Source organism: Taurulus bubalis (assembly GCF_910589615.1).
Source record: "Taurulus bubalis genome assembly, chromosome: 6".
Lineage (NCBI taxonomy): Eukaryota > Metazoa > Chordata > Actinopteri > Perciformes > Cottidae > Taurulus > Taurulus bubalis.
This window is the reverse complement of record NC_136594.1, coordinates 3872160-3891416: the sequence shown is the minus strand read 5'-3', so window position 1 is coordinate 3891416 and position 19257 is coordinate 3872160. Positions and strand designations below refer to the sequence as shown.

Below are 19257 nucleotides of genomic sequence, written 5' to 3'. Positions count from 1 at the left end.
TAAGCAACGGAACGGAAGTCGGTTGGGACGGAAGTGACGTAGCATGAGCGGAAGTAGCAGTAGAGGCGTGTTTAGTGTACAAAATAAAAGCATTATAGTGTAACAAATGAGTTAACGATAGCCTAATCAGCTCATGGTGGAAGAAGTAATCAGAAAATATTAAATAAATAAATTTAGCTTAAGAAATAGGGGAGTTTTGTATCCGTTTTGTAAATGTAGGCAGTAAGAAGTACATGTAGCTCTGAAAGGTGGTGGTGGGTGTACAACAAAATAGAAATGTATGGATTTAAAGACTGCAGAATATCTTTTCAGATCTCTAGAAGTTTACAATATGATGCAATTAAGATCAATATTAATACAATTACATTTGCTAAATTCAGCTTTTGGGACCGTTTTGTGAAGTGTATGTTATCTAACAAAATGTTGATGTCAATACGCTAAACCGTTTTTAAAGAACAAAAAATAAGATACCAAAATTTCTTTTTCCCCCGCCTCATGTGCCAACTACTCTCACAGACAATCTGTAATATGAACATACTGCCTGGTTGACCAATTGTTCAACAATATGTTGTAAAAGATGTTGAATAAACAAGTTATTTTTGTATCTTTCTAAAAGCAAAGTGCATCCATGTGGAAAACATACATGGAATAATTTTTCAGATTTATAGGGCCAACTCTGTATTATCCTAATTACCTTAACTTTAAATGTAGCCATATAAAAGAGTTTGAAAATCCTCTCCAACCAACATGCATGAAAAAGTCCTATTACTTGTACATTAACATACTGTCACTGGGCCACGACCCAAAGTTACCTTATTGTGCAAAAGAATAACACAGGCAACAGCTGGAGTGTCAACAAAAAAAAGAAGCCTTTTTTTATTATCTTACGCAACGTAACAACAACAGCGGAAATCTGAACAGACAGACGGTGAAAGAGTCCTCCGATCCGTCGCAGTGCGAGCAGGCTTAGTGGACAAAACTCACTGGACAGACTCAAATCGCTTTATCGGCAGTTCACCTGAAAAAACAAAAACAAAATCTCTTCAGACTCAGAATCAACAGAAACATGAATGAAGCCTCAGAGCAGTAACTAAAAACCCTTTGATCCACAGTTCGTAATGTCGGGTCTTACAATGTCGTCGATCTTGAGGATGCTGCGGACCGTCTCGGTGGAAAGGGTCAGAGCGCTGATGGAAACCAGCAACGGCTGCACCACCTGCTCCTCCAGGATGTTGGAGATTCCTCCCTGTCGCACATTAACAGACACGGGAAACCAGTCAGTCACTTCGTCTCGTACAGCAAAGACACACGTACAAGTGACAAGGGAAATTACTCATATTGTTCCTATTCGTTGATAAAAAGTTGGTCTGTGAATGTCATTAAATAGGGATTTAAATAGAGATAACTGCTGGTTCAAGAGCCCAAAGGCAGCTTGTTTGATATCAACAACAATCTGAAACTTAAATATATAGCATGTACTATGATAAGCAAGCCCTATAGGATATTAAGCTACTTATAGTCTGTAATCCTCACTGCGCTGCCTCATGAGCATCAACATAAAGAAGGAGGGCCGACCTTGCGGACGTTGATGCCGGCCATCTTGTCTCCCTGAGCGTGCCGGTTGCGGAGCTCCGTCACGGTGGAGATGGGGTTCAGGCCGGCGTTCTCGGCCAGCGTGGAGGGGATCACCTCCAGGGCGTCGGCGTACGCTCGCACGCAGTACGCCTCCATGCCGGCAAGAGTACGGGAGTACTCTGCCAGACGCACGGCCAGCTCGATCTCTGGAGCGCCGCCGCCGGCTATCAGAGCCCTGAGGAAGAGCGAAGATATATCAATAATTATACAATACGGCACACTGGAATGTTTTTGCTAAAAACCTGGGGAGATGGCGACATCGCTTCAATAAAGTCCAGAGAGTCAGAGCGGTTGTAAACTCTTTCATTTACACCGTAAACGAATCAAACCCTCATTGAACGGGTCAAAGCTGGAGCAGGAAGCCGTTCCATAAACAGACAGTTTGGGTCATAATTAGTTTTCTTTTTCCGTTCAAATTAAGTTTGATTAACCGAGAGGGTTGTCGTTTCAGAGATGTCACCATATCTCAGAAAAGACAAAACAGAATACTGGAACAGATATAATTTAAATTTTTATTGTACATTTATTGTTCTGAAATCATTTCCCATGGAAATAAATAAACACATGTGTGAATGCTCCCTGTCCAAGTTGCAGAGACAACCCAGACTGAATTAACGGAGAGCTTTCCAAAGTTCTGTTCCTCTATTTCTTACGCTCAAGCAGGATGAACAAATGCAAGAGCGCCTTTGTAAGAGGGGATCTGGGTTTGGTGAAATAAACTCCGCAGAGAATAAATAAAAAAAGACCGACCTCTTCTTGACCAGGCAGCGGATGACACACAGCGCGTCGTGGATGGAGCGCTCTGCCTCCTCGATCACCAGCTTGTTGGAGCCGCGAACCACGATGCACACCGTCTTCCCGGGGCTGGCGCAGCCTGTGATCTGCAAAAGGAGCAACGGCAAACGTTTACGTGAGCCAGAGGCCACGGAGGACGCGTCACTGATCCGACATCAGCTCTTCCGAGACCTCCTCACCTTGACCATCTTGCCGGAGCCGTCCAGGTTGACCTCCTCAACCAGCTCTGCTGTGCCGAGCATCTCTGGGGTGAAGTGGTCGATGTGGGCGATGGGCTTGGTGCCAAGAGTCTGCAGGGGAGGAGAGACTTTGTTTTGACTCCACCGCCACACGCCGGGTGTATCAGCAAAGATGCATCGCATATTATTGATGCGTGGTGGAGTTAAACGACTAAATGTCTTTATTGGTTTATCTTTGATTAATATCAAAGTGTATTTTTTGTATTCCTTTTTCTTATGTAAACCCAGATATGTACTACTTAATATAAATGTCCACCTGTCTTAGAAAGTTTTTAAGGAATCTACAAGAATAGAATTACAATAATATTAAGCAGAATTCACCTTAAGTTTTATTTTCCCAGTGGGTTACCGAGGCATGAGCCAAACTAACGTGACAACATCTGTGTAATAAATAAAAAAAAACATGTGGGGGCATTCTACTTGTGGGGTATAATATGTATCTATCTGTGCATGTACATCTGTCACCCCGTTATTTTTTTGTTTTCTGTCGAGGAATAGTCAGTAACGCCCAACAAAAAAAAAAAAAAAAAAAAACGGCACTGATATCTTTATTTGAAATGCCTTTTTTTTTTTTTTAAAGATTTGCCTTGTTCCGTCTTGTGGAAAAAAAAAAAAAAAAAAGAAAAAAAGAAAAGAAATAATCGTCAAATAAATAAAAAAACGACTCTTAATACCGAGATTTATAGAAAAAGAAAGCGATCGGCGTCTCAAAGTCTGAACCAGGCGGCGCTCACCTTACAGATGAACTCGATGTCCTCTCTCTCGATCTCCTTCACCACCATGATCTTCATCTTGTTGAGGAAGTGCAGGGCGAGGTCGCTCAGAGCGTCTCTGTGAAAATAGACAGCGAGAAGCACGTTTACTCTTCTGCGTCCGCAAGGAGAGTTCAACAGGACATTGACGCCAGCATCTCATCTCTGGGGCACCTGAGGATGGACTTCTGGATGAGCAGCACGTTGCAGCCGGACTTCTTCACCTGCTTCACCATGTTGAGGATGTAGGAGCGCTCCTCCCGCAGCACGCGGTCCATCTGGGCGTAGTCCGACACCACGATCTGGTTGTCCATCTGCCCGCCGAGGAAAGAAACACACAGCAGGTCAGCAGAGGAAAAAGGAGTTTAACAGCTATTTAAAATACATTGCACCATTCACCGAGTCCTTAACCCGTTCTGACAGTTTGGGTCATAATCTGTTTTCTTTTTCCGTTAAAATGAAGTTTGATTAACCGGGGGGATTGTTTGTCGTTTCCATATCTTAGAGACTAACTTTAATAATCTTATTAATACCAAGACAAAACAGAATAACACATAGAATATTGTACATTTAATGTTCTGAACTCATTTCCCATGGAAATAAATAAACATACAGATGTGTGAATGCTCCCTGTCCAAGTTGCAGAGACAACCCAGACTGAATTAACGGAGAGCTTTCCAAAGTTCTGTTCCTCTATTTCTTACGCTCAAGCAGGATGCACAATGCAAGAGCGCCTTTGTAAGAGGGGATCTGGGCCTGAACCCTCACCGAAAATCACTTTCATTATGGGATTATTGCCTTCATGTTCTCTTGTACACAAGTGTAAAAGATGCAACTAAGACCCTCAATATACAGGAAGTCCAACATAAAAAAACTCACATCAGTTTTGGGAGGGGACAGGCAGAACTGGATGAGGCCGATCTTGGCCTTCTCCACACGGGACACGCTGCTGTTGGCGACCCGCTGGGTCAGCACCAGGCCGTCCACCAGCTCACAGTCATCAATGGTGCCTCTGGAAACACGACGGAGGGAAATTCTCAGAACTTGGAGGGAGCGGCTCTGAAAATCCATCCGAAATACAATAATCTACGTCTGGAGTCCAGCGCCCGCACTCACCCGAGCTTCTTGATGATTCTGATGTCGTGCAGGTCGACGCCCGTGGCGGTGGCCGGGTCGATGACGCGCATGACGGCGTCCACGCTCATGGGCGCCAGCAGGCTGGAGTACTGAGACACCACCTTGGAGCACAGCGACGTGGTGGCGCTGTTGAGCAGCGTCTCGCGGTCGCTCAGCTCCACCGGCCGGCTCATGCCGGTCAGCACCTCCACGCCTTTCTCCACCGCCTTCTGGAACGACTCGGAGATGGTGGTGGGGTGGATACCTGGCGGACGGGACAACAAGGGAACATTAGTGCTGAAACCGAGACAGAGAAGTCCATCTGCAGAAAACTAAAAACAAAACTCAGGGTTTTCCATCACTTGATCTTCATTTACCAGGATTAAAAGCCAAATGTTCTTTGGTTCCGGCTTCAAATTGTGAAGATTTGCAGACTTTTAAAGCAGGGTTCATACACATTCTGACCAATGGATTCCAAGACTTTAAACCAAATTTCCAAGTTTCCATGACTTTAAAACAAATTTCTATGACCAAACATTTAGTGAAATCTCAGTGTAAACATAAAAAGAGGGAAAATGTAGTATTTAAACTAACAATGAGAATACAAAGCATACAGTAAACCTTAAATGACACAAATTAATGAGACAATAGTTTGATTAAAAGAATAAACATTTATATAGATGCCTGCTTATATTTTGAGTCTTTTTAAAAGCATATTCATTATTTCAAACTCAGCGTAAATGAACGACATGAACACATGAATATAACACATTTACATGACTTTTACTAAACCTTTTGGATTTTATTTTTTTCAAGGACTTTTCCCGGCCTGGAAATAACCATTTTAAAATTCCAAGACTTTTCATGACTGTAAGAACCCTGTAAAGGATATTTCTTGGTACTTTAGTCTGCTAGTGGAACAACACAACAATGTGAAAGATGTCAATTTGAGCTCTGCAAAATTGGGATTCAGTTTTCTGGTCACAGGAGGCAAAACTCTTAAATTCATTGACGTCAAAGAGAGTTCTTCCTCTCACGTCCTCACCGAGTACGACCCATTGAACAGTTAGCCTTATTTCAGTCAGAAATGGAGATGTGCTGCTAATTAGTCACCAAGTAGTTAGGAAGTAAAAAGCACCCTTCTTGTCTGGATTCGAACTGAACTAGAAAAATCTTCTCAACAGCTGCATCCTCTCATTTTCAATACGTCAACCTTTCCACCGCCAGTGTTTCTGTTGTTCACGTGTGACTAAAAATCAAAACTCCAAACGGTCATCATTACCCACAAACACAAACGCCAAGATAAGCATTTACAATGCCATTAATTCATTTTACTGCAGTGTGTTATTCCTCTGCAGCTCTTACCTCTCTGCAGCAGTTTGGCGCAGGCGTCCAGCAGCGCTCCAGCGATCACCACCACAGAGGTGGTGCCGTCGCCAGCCTCAATGTCCTGGGCTTTGGACAGTTCCACCAGCTGAAAAACACACATATTGTTTGAAAAACCATTAAAATGAGTTCATCTTGAAACACCAATGCGGTTTACAGCAGCTCCCGTCGGGCTGCAGGTTAATGAAACTCAAAACCCTGCTTTCAGCGTCCGTGTTCGGGAGGCAGAAGAAGCGCCACGTACCATTTTGGCGGCAGGGTGGAGCACCTGCATCTGCTTCAGGATGGTGGCGCCATCGTTGGTGATGGCCACGTCACCTTTCTCATCCTGGATCTGAAACAAACGGCAAACCGGCTTTAGAGTCACGCGTGTGCCACGGGAGCTGGGCGACGTTAGCATGACGCCAAAAGTCTGCTCACTCACCATCTTGTCCATGCCTTTAGGCCCCAGGCTGGTTCTGATGGCATCTGCAACAGCTGTCGAACAAAGCAGATGAAAAAGGGTCAGTGGGTGGAAAAAATATAAATAAAATCAACTTAATGTTTTCATGCAAGTATTAGGGAACCAAAAAACATCCATGAAAATGTTTTTTAAGAGTCCTACAACTAATAAAGCACACACAAAATAAGATTGTCAGGATACAAAAGGGAACAAAGTACATAAATAATTCACAAGAAACACCAACGTCACAGCAAATAGGGAAATAAAGCGGTCAAAATCCAGTTAACACCCATTAAACGCAAAAGGATGAACAAGGACGTCATAGTCTTGACATCCCTAGATGTCTCATACCTGCTGGATACGTAATATCCTGTATTTTAATCAGATTGGAAAATATTTGGCTTTCAATCTGAGGTTTATGCAATACATTTGATGCTATTTTGGGTCCTTTCCGCCCAATATAAAGGATTTCCTCATAGTGAGCTAGCTATTTGAAAGGGTGACTGATGCATATACAATGTATTGTTAGTTTATAGTCTGATCGTGTTTGTACTTTTAAAAAATGTCTGACACTATTCTAACTAAATGCACATTTCCCCTCTGTCTCTGCGTACTTATTGTCTGTTGATGTTACTGCAATACTCCAAACCTGAAGACTACTTGCTTCAGCTTTTAGTTTAGACACATTTTAGTCTTCAGCCTTTTGCATTTAGCTTTAGCCATATACACAGTGAGTGTGCAGCACTGAGCTAGCTGCAGCTGAGATTGTGTCGAGTCATGAGCATCCTGCAGACGGGCATCATCACCATCGTGTGAAGCTTCAAGGAAGCAACCCAAAGCTATTGTCAGGAGATCAAGTGGCTTCTGGTGCATGTGACATACGCCGAATGGAAAATTAGACTCTTTTGAATTAATTAATATCTTTAACTCTTTGATTGGTAGCCATTGCGGTACGTAGTTTTACCACGGACTGTAAAAATGGGACTTCTCTGAATTAGATTTCGGCTAACGCCTAATGAATAACGGTGCGCAGCCCTGCCCTGCCCACCGCCATGACACCGGTAGAGAAGCGGGGTTTTGGTGAAGATATTTGACGTTTAATAAAATAAAATAAGGCTGAAAATATGTAACTTACCTTTAGAAGCAGAGATGTTGCTGAACCGAATCTGGGCCGGCTTGTCGCGGTCCACATACGCCCCTCCTTTGTGTTTCCCCATGTTAGATGCTCTCGGTCCCACCATCATTTCTGCAATCTGGACTCGAGAATCGGTGGAGAATGTCGAGGGGGGGTTTCAGAACAGGACTGGCGAGGTCCTGGTGCTGAAACGCTGCGGTTCGGCGTCGGATGGACTCGGATGAAAAGTATCTCCACCGGGTCTCGATCAGAAACTTCTAGAAAGAACCGGCTGCTGCTTAGAGAGGAAGGACCCGGATGTTTAACGGCCCCGGAGATGACGTTTTCAGACGTGACGCATCAACTACCGATGCGGCTGAATCCGTCCCGCGCTGATTTAAATTTTTAAAATGATTACATTTTACTTCCAGATTATACACTATGTACACAATCATTAAAAACTGAGTATGTGTTGCCTCTGTTACGTTTTTAACAGCCGAAACATTCACAGAGAGTTGATTTAAAAACTGATCTGGGGTCGATTACTTTTGTCTGTTCCGTCTGAAATAGCAGGAAAGACGCATTTTTAGATGAAGCATGTTAACAAGTAACTGAGCCCTGTTTTGTTTTTGTTACTTCTACTTTGTTACTCCTCCGTGTCCGGTAGGTTTATTTCGACTGTTTAGCAGCTGCTCATTGTTGCTGTTTATTCTCATCCTCCCTTAAAAGAGCCGCGTTAGCTAAGTTAGCTTAGCACAGTGTGGAGCGACATGCTGTATCTGTTGTTTTGAACCTCTTGTGCAGATTAAACAGCTGCTTCATGCGACAGTACTGTTCAAAAGTTATGGATCTGCTGACACACAGATGCTGGATTGGTTTGGTACAGACAGTCAGGTGGATGAGAGGACTTTCTATATATTTGTGAATGGTTGTTCATGCTTTTAGGTTGCAGAAAGTCCTCTTTACACATAGGATTATAGCTATTTTTGTGTGTGATATATGATTGGTTTATCAGATGGAGAACTAAATCCTGCACAAAGGTTCAACCAGACTGGCGCATGAAAAGGCAGAACTTAAATTAAAATAAATCACACATAAAAGAAACTGGAAGCTTAAAGCATCAAATTGCAGAGCATCAACATGTGTGTGTGTGTGTGTGTGTGTGTGTGTGTGTGTGTGTGTGTGTGTGTGTGTGTGTGTGTGTGTGTGTGTGTGTTCAAATGGAAACAGCTTCCCTTTTTCAGTGTCAAGTGTTTCAGAATAAGACAACCTTTTTCAAACGTCATACTATAAATATGTTTCAGTGAGGAGGTTGGATCCGTCCTGACTTGGGTAATTTCATATCTCAATGATGAAATCAGGGTATAGTCTTCTGGTGTATTAATAAATAAATACTCAATAGGAAATAACCCCATGGTTTTGTTTACTGTAGTGTCAATTAAATATGTGACAATTAAAAGTACTTTGGGTCAAAATAATCTGATTTTTTTTTAAATCTTAGTTATTATGCGTTTGTTATACGAGGATGTTGTGAATAAATTACTTGATTTCAAGTTCCAAGAACACAAAATGATGTCAGACTGTGTTGCTTTAGTCTGAAAAGTCACACTCATTCATTTAAAAACAATGAGAAAGTCTCTACTTCCTCACGTTTAAGAAAACCTTTTTCTTCTTCTGTGTTTTCCTAACAGACCGCCCTGCAGCCCGGAGTCATGCTGCGGCTGAAGGAGAAGGATAAACCCATCGTGCAGAAGCTGCTGTCGTCCGGCTGCTGCGCGCGCTGCGTGCTCCGGTTCTGCTGCGTCAGCGTCCCGGCGGCCTACAGGAAACCCCCGCAGGTGAGACTCACTTCTGCGCTCGGCTGCGAGCGTCTGGAACCCTTCCTCTCGCTCACCGACCCACGTTCTCTTCCCCAGGAGACGCTCCAGGAACTCCGAGCGTTCGCCGGCGAAACGGAGAACAGCGAGCCCCGGGAATCGGCTGAAGGGACCCGTGACGAAGAATCCCATGATGCAACAGTGTCAGACCCACCTGGAGCGCCTCCGAATAAAAGGGTGAAACTGGAGGATGACGACGACGCCGCTGTGGTGGAACCGAAGGACGAAGAGCAGAGTGTGTGTGTGGCGTGTCTGGGGATCCTCCAGGAACTCTGCAGCTCTGCTGAGGCTGTAAAGGTGTGTGTGTGTGTGTGTGTGTGTGTGTGTGTGTGTGTGTGTGTGTGTGTGTGTGTGTGTGTGTGTGTGTGTGTGTGTGTGTATCTGTCTGTGTCTCTGTGTGTGAGCATGTGTGTGTCTGTGTGTGAGCATGTGTGTGTGTGTCTGCCTGTCTGTATGTCGTGTGTGTGTCTGTCTGTATGTGTGTCGTGTGTGTCTGTCTGTCTGTGTGTGTGTTTGTCTGTCTGTGTGTGAGCGTGTGTGTGTGTGTGTGTGTCTATATGTCGTGTGTGTGTCTGTATGTCGTGAGTATGTGTCTGTGTCTCTGTGTGCGTGTGTCTGTGTGTCTGTATGTCGTGTGTGTCTGTGTGTGTGTTTGTCTGTCTGTGTGTGTGTGTGTGTGTCTGTCTGTATGTGTGTCTGTCTGTATGTGTGTCAGTGTGTTGTGTGTGTCTGTCTGTCTGTGTGTGTGTTTGTCTGTCTGTGTGTGTGTGTCTGTCTGTTTGTGTGTCAGTGTGTTGTGTGTGTCTGTCTGTCTGTGTGTGTGTGTGTGTGTCTGTGTGTGTGTCTGCCTGTCTGTATGTCGTGTGTGTGTGTGTGTGTGTGTGTGTGTGTGTGTGTGTGTGTGTGTGTGTGTGTGTGTGTGTGTGTGTGTTAACAGATGAGCTTCATGTTTCTTTGTTCACAGATAGCGGAGAGAGTCAAGACAGAAAAGTACGAGTTTGACACCCTGGTGCTGTCGATGTCTCTGCCGGCTCAGCTGTGCGTCCGCGAGGTCAGTGTGTGTGAGTCAGTGTGTGTGTGTGTGTGTGTGTGTGTGTGTGTCAGTGTGTGTGTGTGTGTTCATGGCAATGAAGGAACACCAGTGTGGTTCAGAAGAAGAGATTTCTTAACAATAAGAGAATACATCTTTAGAGTGTGTTGCTGTCACATGACACGGTGTCCTCCTGCCTGATGATGAGTGTGTTTTAATATATGTCTTAAATCCTGCAGCACTCCTGTTGGCTTCACGTGAAGAAGGAATTGAGGTAAATAAAACACACGTCTGCGTTGTTTTTCCTTCCCGGGGAGTCGCTCTCTTTAACGTCCCGCCCCCTCAGAGAGAAGAGCATGGCGGCCGACAAGGACGACGTCGTCCAGGTGAAGGAGGCCTTCAAGTGGACGATGCAGGGCCTGGTCGCCAAGGAGCTGGGCGTTGCCGTGGTTACCAAGGTAGGCGAGACGAAACGTATTGAAGACTTTCAAATTGTTTCCCAGTTTACGTCTGAAATGTTTTTTTTGATTCAATTTGATGCAGATTTCCTTTTTAATTTATTTATTTTCCGTTGCTTCAGAGTTCGTTCGAGGTCGGCGTGGAGTTCACGCACCCGGAGACGGACGCTGACTGCCACTTCCTGTGAGTCCACGAATAGTACAGTGTCTTTCAACCTTTTTATGAGCCGCGGCACATTTTCACCAAAAAATCCACACCAACAACCGAAAAAGTTACAAAATGTCACATTGTAGCATAACACAGCATTATGGAAGGTAATTATTGCGCTACCTGCTGGCATGGAAGAGTATTTCATGACTAGGCTAGACGCTCAATAATGGAAAATTATTTGCGGCAACTAAATAATATTTTTCCGGACCGATTTAAGTGGAATTGGATATTTCCTCACGGCACACTGGTGCCCGAATATCTCTAAAGAGGTCACGTTTATGACCTTAGGTGATCGTAAAAGCAGAATTCAAGTTATGGATAGTCACCTTTTTAAAAGGTCATAGGTGTGTGTGTGTGTGTGTGTGTGTGTGTGTGTGTGCCCAAAAACACTGACCACGCTGCGGTTCTTCTGTCCGCCTCTCAGAGCGACGGCGTGCGGCGACTGCTTCAGAGCCACCAAGAACAAGCAGGTGAGCACGAGGTCTTAAATGATGGTGAAGAGCAAAACAACATGGTTCACACATTTAACACACTTTTACTTTGTGTGTGTATGTGAGGATGTATTCTCTTCTGTATTCTATTTTATCACATTTTATTATATCAAAGAAAAAAACGCCTCCTGTGGACAGGTGTTGGAAATTAGCGTTTTGCTATATACACTTAACACAGAGCTTATAATGTCACTGTGATGTCCACATCACATGAATACAGTCAAGTCATATTCAGACACTGAAGGAATCATAGCCGACATTTGGTGAGCTCGTGGTTTTTATTTCATTGTTTTCTTTTCTTCCTCGTCAGTCGGTGTTCACCAGGATGGCAGTGGTCAAAGCTCTGGAGAAGATATCGGACGCCGTATTCCTGAAGTGAGAATCACCTTCATATAGAATCACCTTCATATAGACTCACCTTCACATAGACTCACCTTCATATAGACTCACCTTCACATAGACTCACCTTCACATAGACTCACCTTCACATAGACTCACCTTCACATAGACTCACCTTCACATAGACTCACCTTCACATAGACTCACCTTCATATAGACTCACCTTCACATAGACTCACCTTCACATAGACTCACCTTCACATAGACTCACCTTCATATAGACTCACCTTCACATAGACTCACCTTCATATAGACTCACCTTCACATAGACTCACCTTCATATAGACTCACCTTCACATAGACTCACCTTCATATAGACTCACCTTCACATAGACTCACCTTCACATAGACTCACCTTCATATAGACTCACCTTCATATAGACTCACCTTCACATAGACTCACCTTCATATCTCAGTGAATAAAAAATAAATAATCCATTTGAATGATTATTGCTTTTTATTTTTCAGACATTACTCTTCTCCACCAGCGGCGCCGACCAGCATGTGCAGCTCTGAGGACGTCCAGTGTTTCCACGCATGTCTCTTCATCGCAGGTATTGCAGCACACACATGCACACATGCATTCACACACACATGCACACATGCATTCACACACACATGCACACACATACACGTGCACACATGCACATGCGCGCATACACACATACACACATGCACACGCACACATGCACACGCACACGCATACACACAAATACGCACATACACATGCACACGCATACACACACACACATGCACACACATACACACACATGCATACATGCATTCACACACACATGCACACACATATACATGCACATGCGCGCACACACACATACACACACATGCACACACATACACACATGCACACGCACGCACACACACACATACGCACACATACACACATGCACACGCACACGCATACACACACATACGCACACATACATACACACACATGCATACACACACACATACACGCACATATGCACGCACATACACGCACACAAACATACACATACGCACACACATACATACACACACATGCACACTCATACACACACACACACACGCGCACATATGCACGCACATACGCACACACGCAAACACACACGTGTACATGCACACACACGCACACACAAAGTGGGTCTGTTTCCCGCCTTCACGCGACTATCGCCACGCACAAATACACACACACACAAAGTGCGTCCGTTTCCCGCCCTCACACCTTTCTATCGCGCACACACACACACACACACACACACACACACACACACACACACACACACACACACACACACACACAAAGTGCGTCCGTTTCCCGCCCTCACACCTCTCTATCGCACACACACACACACACAGCGTGTCCGTTTCCCGCCCTCACACCTCTCTATCGCACACACACACACACACACACACACACACAGCGTGTCCGTTTCCCGCCCTCACACCTTTCTATCGCGCACACACACACACACACACACACACACACACACACACACACACACACACACACACACACACACACACACACAGCGTGTCCGTTTCCCGCCCTCACACCTCTCTATCGCACACACACACACACACACACACACACACACACACACACACACACAGCGTGTCCGTTTCCCGCCCTCACACCCCTCTCTACACACCCAGGGCGGTACAACAAGTTCAGCCGCGCTCTGCCTCAGACGCCGTGGGTGATCGACGGCGAGCGGCGCATGGAGTCGTCGGTGGAGGAGCTGATCGCGGCGCCCGTCCTGTCGGCCTTCAGAGCCGACGGTGAGTCGCTCAACATGGCGGCCGCTTCGCTGCAGACGGAGCGACCTGCGATCTCACAGCTGCTTTTGTTGTTGCAGGATTTAATTTCTCCTCGTCGGGCCGGGAGGACGTGGACGTCCGGACTCTTGGAAACGGTGAGACACACACTTCAAAAAAAAAAAAGTGTGTGTGAAGATTAAAGTGTTTTTTCTTACTTTTTCCTTCCTTCTTTTCTCTGTTTGGGTTTAACCGGCAGGGCGCCCGTTCGCGATGGAGCTGCTGAATCCTCACAGAACCAAATTGAGCAAAGAGGAGATGAAGCAGCTGCAAGAGGTTGTCTTCATCAGCTCACTCCCAAATCATCATCATCATCATCATCATCATCATCTCGTTCCCGAGCGAAATATCTCAACAACTACAGACAGACTTAGTTTTATGTTTGTTAAGCATGCAGCCTTAACGCTCTTGAGAAGGGAGACGTTACCTTTCTGCTGCTTATTCCATTTTATTTTATTTATATATATATATATATATATATATTTATATATATATATATATATATATATATATATATAAAATGGAATAAGACCCGGCTTGTGTGCATCAGTGACTCATTTAATATTGACGTCGAAGACGATGGCAGAATTAAACGAAAGGTCAGAAAGCCACTGAAAATACTACGATTGCTCCTCTGGGGAAGTTTTCACAGTAGTTTTTGAGATATTTGACTGTGGTATGAAGAGATGTTCCTTTTGTTACGACCACTAACCCTGTTTTATTATTTATTTACTTTAGACCATCAACAACTCTTCAGACAAAATCAGAGTGAGAGACCTGCAGATTGTGTCCAGGTGAGGAAAAATGAATAAAATGGGAAAGAAACTGTGACATTTTAATGGAATTATTGAATATCTGAAGGATGAACTGTGTTGAGCTTCAGGGAGGCCATGAGCCGCATGAAGGAGGGAGAGGAGGACAAAACCAAGTCGTACACGGCGCTCGTCTGGACCCAGAAACCCATTCGGAGCGAAGACATCGCCTTCATCGACGACATCAAGGTCGCTGCAACACACACACACACACACACACACAGTCTATTCCACGTTTTAATGAAGTAACCTGGTGGGCTGGAGATTGAAACTCAACATCCGGTTGCCCCGTCAGGATCTGACCCTGGACCAGAAGACCCCTCTGAGGGTTCTGCACCGGCGGGCGCTGGCGGTCCGGCAGCGGGTCGTCCACCGCATGAACACGCGCTTCCTGGACCCGCACCACTTCTACCTGGAGCTGAAGACGCAGGCCGGCACGTATCCTCACCTGTGTGTGTGTGTGTGTGTGTGTGTGTGTGTGTGTGTGTGTGTGTGTGTGTGTGTGAGAGAGTATAACCAATAACACCAAACATAATCAAGAGATACATTATGACGTAACATTATATATGAAGATGGTACGTAAAGTATTTAAAATAAGTTCCACCTTTTACCAGCTGCTACGTTAACGTGATGAACACATTAACGCAGTGGTTCTCAAACTGTGGGGCGCGACCCTCTAGTGGGGCGCGGAGGTAGTACAGGTGGGGCGCGACCCTCTAGTGGAGCATGGAGGTATTCCAGGTGGGATGTGGTCCTCTAGTGGGGTGTGGAGGTATTCCAGGTGGGGCGCGACCCTCTACTGTGGCGCGGAGGTATTACAGGTGGGGCGCAGGAGTTTTTTCTTAGATTCTTAATAGATTTTTTAAAATAATCCTTTATTAATTCCAGAGTGGGGAAATTATTGTCTGCATTTGACTCATCCTCACACATATCTGCACTCATTTTGTTTAGTTTGACACTAGTTGAACGTTATGATCTTTATATTTAGTGAAAAACAGGTTATTTGCAGCCACAATAGGCAATTTGTTTGCCAAATATTAGTCTTTTTTTGCACAAAAAGTTGCTACTTCAATAAAAATTCAGCATGGACCATTTTGTTAGATCATTGTTGCGCCAACAAAATGGTTAAAATCAATGAATTTTGAACTAAACCAGTGGCTCTCAAACCTTTTCTGTGGTGGGGCATGAACATTTTTCTTCCTCCCAAAGTGGGGCGTGACAGAAAAAGTTTGAGAACCACTGCATTAATGCATCAATATTCATAATCCAGTTATTTAATGTTGTTCTGAAATGAGCCAAGAGGTACTTTTGAGTGTATGTATATATATATATATATTTATATATTATGTACTTCAGCACAGTACTTGGAGTAAATTGTACTTCGACAAATCGCTCCTGAACGCCGGCCCCCAGCTACATCAAAGAGTTCGTCCACGGAGACTTCGGTCGCACCAAACCCAACATGTGTGTGCTGCTGGACACGGACACGGACATCCTGGAGCTGGACGTGGAGGTGAGAGGCCGAGACACACCTGGTTCTAAGATGAAGTGCTACATATATATATATATATATATATATATATATATATATATATATATATATATATATATATATATATATAGTAATGTGAGCCGTCTTGTCTGTGTCCTCCCTCAGTCTGTGGATGTGGACTGGCCTCCGTCGATACCGGAGTGAAGCTCCGCCCCGTTTGCTGAGCAGCGGGACCGAACCGGGTCCTTTATGGGGGAACCGGAGGGTTCTGGTTCAGAGCGTCCGAGACGGGAAACAACCCGACGTCCTGCTGGCTGTGAAGTCTGATCTCACCGGACTTTATCTTCAAATGTACCGCAGAGAGTCGTTAGTTCTGTAAAAGGTCACGAGTCAAAAATGGGTTTGTTCTCAGTACGGTGGCCTCGTTGGGACATTTCAGACTCATCAGCTTCATTTGAGATCTCAGGACTCTTAAACCAAACCTAATGGGGCGGGAATCCCCAAAAATATGATTTCTTTTGGGGATTATCTCGCAGACGGTTTTGCCTTTAAAGGTTTTTCCATCTTCTTGGTGACACGATAAAATGTTTTCCCCCCAAACGGTTTGCAGAAGTCAGAAGGCTTCATTCTGTCTGCCCGATGTTGTACAATATTTTGCCAGATGCTTTAATTTTTTTTTTTTTTTTTTTTACAATTTCTTTTACGGTTATGGTTTTGTTCGTCCACCTTCATGCCGTCAGAGACGTTAACGATGCAACAAAAAAGCAGAGCTGCAAATAACTTCTTTTGTTTTTTTTATAGCTAAATTAACCCGGAGATCCTCATCCCACGAGAACCAAATCAAAGAGTAACGAAAAACTGATTGTTTTCATCTGTTCTTTGGACAAAGATTTCCTGATATGAATTTGTTTTTTAAATGTCAGTTACAGATTGTTTTTCTTGAGGTAAAGTTCCTGAAACATTTAACTTCTTCAGTAAGGTATTAAAACTCATGAAGTGTCTGTTGGTTAAAACTATTTCCTGTTCCACTGGATACGACTTCCAATCTTCTTTGTTTTGTTTAAATAAAGGAGTCCCGACAGCAGAAACCCTGAAATGTATTTCTTTTAATTTAATTCAAAATAAATACTACCACGGCAATGCAAGTCCACTACTGGGTTCTTGCCCTAATGTTTTGGTAAGAAAACAAACAAGCAAACGATCAAAAAAAAGAAAGAAACGAAAGAAAAAAAAAGAGACTTCAGTTAATGCATCCATCATCATCATCATCATCATCATCATCCTTCAGCAACTTTCAAGAGGTGCCTTTTTTAACGACATACAAGGTAACACTGCCTAGAATGACCAACATAAATAAAACAAATACTATGGTACAAAAGGGAGGAGGAGGAGGAGGAGGAAGGGTACAAGGAGCAAAGGATGATGGGATTGGAACAACCTGATGAAACCAGCACTGCAAAAAATAAAATGAAGATGAAGCCCTCCATGGTCCCACTTGTGTGTTTTCTTGTTGCAGACGGTGAAACAGAAGCGACTCCACAGTTACAGTCGTGTCCTCTCAGAAAGTCGGGAGTCCATCATTTTCGGGGACCATGGGAGGGGCTGTCTCCATGGAAACGTCCTCCGTGGACAACCCGCGAAAAAAAAAAAAAAAAAAAAAAAAAAAATGAATGAAAGGGTCCGGTCTTCCACACCGCCGTACTTTTTTTTTTTTCTTCCTCCTTTAAATGTTTTTATACTTAAATGCAGTTTTTGAGTCGTTTGTTGTATATTTTTTTTCCGGTCACTATTCTCATCAGCAAGCTGGAAGTACAGTCACACGAGAAAAACAGAAAGATGTTCACGTCTCGTCCGTCAAGACGCCACGAAAACGACCCAAAGAAACAAAAAGGCATTGCATATTTACATCAAGAGGTTTTGGGGCGACTCGACTTTTTTTTCTTTTCTTCTGGCAGTCCTCACAGTCTGGAATGAGTGTCTCACGGCTCAGTTTTCTGGTGATCTGTGACATGATTAGTGATTTATTGACACCCTCAGTTCAGGTTTAGAAACGTGTGTGTGTGTGTGTGTGTGTAAATATATCTCATAATACTGACGGGACAGAACCCCTGCATCTGGAGCTGGAAGCCTCGTTTCTGTTAGTGTGATAAATTAAAAATCTTTCTTCGCTCTGATCTGTCGTCTAAAACAGTCTTGGTGCATCCGTGTGTGTGTGTGTGTGTGTGTGTGTGTGTGTGTGTGTGTGTGTGCGCCGTCAGGGTTCCTACACAGTCGCCACGAGACTTGGATATGTTCGAACTTCAAGAAAACAGATTTTCCCCCAAAAAAAACAAAAATACTGAGCAAATGCAAACAGCTTTTTAAAGACCTGGAGGTTCTTCCTCTGAAGCTTCCGGGTCGTGTGCAGGAACCCTGAAGCCTGAGACCAGCAGAACAGATTAAAGAGGGCAGAGTTCTCCAGGAACAAATACAATCTGAAGTTTTCTTTCTTTTTTTGTGAAAGAGTCGATCCATGATACTCTGAATGAATCAAAAGGTTTTCCAGGTTTCCTCTCAGACCACTAGAGGGCAGCACTCACTCAGTATATATATACATATATATATATATATATATATATATATATATATATATATATTATATAATACTGTTATGATCTGCATTGTAGTTTGTACTCGCAATGTCATTTGACTTTCACCAATCACGTGTTTTGTTTATCGACGAGTCGCAACCAGACAGAACTCAACACAGTTCAGTCTCTCTCTCCCCCTCCCTCCCTCTCTCTCTCCCTCTCTCTCCCCCTCTCTCTCTCTCCCTCTCTCTCTCTCTCTCTCTCTCTCCCTCTCCCTCTCTCCAGGCTGATTTCCCGCACGCCTTCCCCCTGATCATCGTTCACAAGTTCAAAACACGCCCAGCGCTCCGATGAATCAATGCCTGCTCTGCTTGTGAGGCAGCAGCCTCGTGTTGTTGTTGTTGTTGTTGTTGTTGTTGTTGTTGTTGAGCCGGTCGTTCTCACCGCCTGGTCGAATTCATTACATTTTATAACAAGAAACAAAATTCCAGCCCCCCCGGGGTGTGGGAATGAAAGATGTGTTTGGTGACATCACCCCACCGTCTCTGGATGGATCTGTCTTAACTTTGGACCAGAGCCAGTGTTTTCAAAGCTAAGCTAAGCTAAGCTAAGCTAACGACCTC

The 19257-nt window shown here is 44.2% G+C and overlaps 2 protein-coding genes across 2 annotated transcripts; one reads left to right on the top strand and one right to left on the bottom strand.

The window, feature by feature from the left end:
• Nucleotides 1-845: 845 nt before the first annotated feature.
• On the bottom strand, nt 846-7776 carry cct4 (chaperonin containing TCP1, subunit 4 (delta)). The gene is made up of 13 exons (XM_079220190.1): nt 7501-7776; nt 6348-6400; nt 6168-6257; nt 5903-6011; nt 4538-4802; nt 4301-4433; nt 3596-3735; nt 3404-3500; nt 2610-2720; nt 2386-2516; nt 1576-1810; nt 1133-1246; nt 846-1018 (listed from the first exon to the last, which is right to left on the bottom strand). The coding sequence occupies exons 1-13, from the start codon at nt 7607-7609 to the stop codon at nt 1004-1006; spliced, it is 1602 nt and encodes a 533-aa protein (XP_079076316.1). The 5' UTR covers nt 7610-7776; the 3' UTR covers nt 846-1003.
• A 1415-nt stretch (nt 7777-9191) lies between these two features.
• pus10 (pseudouridine synthase 10) lies at nt 9192-17669 on the top strand (the record flags this gene model as incomplete). Its single annotated transcript, XM_079219922.1, has 16 exons — nt 9192-9653; nt 10321-10407; nt 10626-10660; nt 10733-10844; nt 10967-11028; nt 11480-11525; nt 11857-11921; nt 12414-12499; nt 13599-13724; nt 13802-13858; nt 13960-14036; nt 14499-14554; nt 14644-14761; nt 14868-15010; nt 15986-16085; nt 16230-17669. The coding sequence occupies 16 exons, from the start codon at nt 9192-9194 to the stop codon at nt 16266-16268; spliced, it is 1671 nt and encodes a 556-aa protein (XP_079076048.1). The 3' UTR covers nt 16269-17669.
• Nucleotides 17670-19257: the final 1588 nt, after the last annotated feature.

Coding starts and splice junctions, on each gene's coding strand:
- cct4 (XM_079220190.1), bottom strand. CDS start 7,609: ATGATGGTGGGACCGAGAGCATCTAACATGGGGAAACACAAAGGAGGG. Junction 3,501..3,595: donor ATCCAGAAGTCCATCCTCAG/GTGCCCCAGAGA, acceptor CTATTTTCACAG/AGACGCTCTGAGCGACCTCG. Junction 2,517..2,609: donor GCTCCGGCAAGATGGTCAAG/GTGAGGAGGTCT, acceptor CTCCTTTTGCAG/ATCACAGGCTGCGCCAGCCC.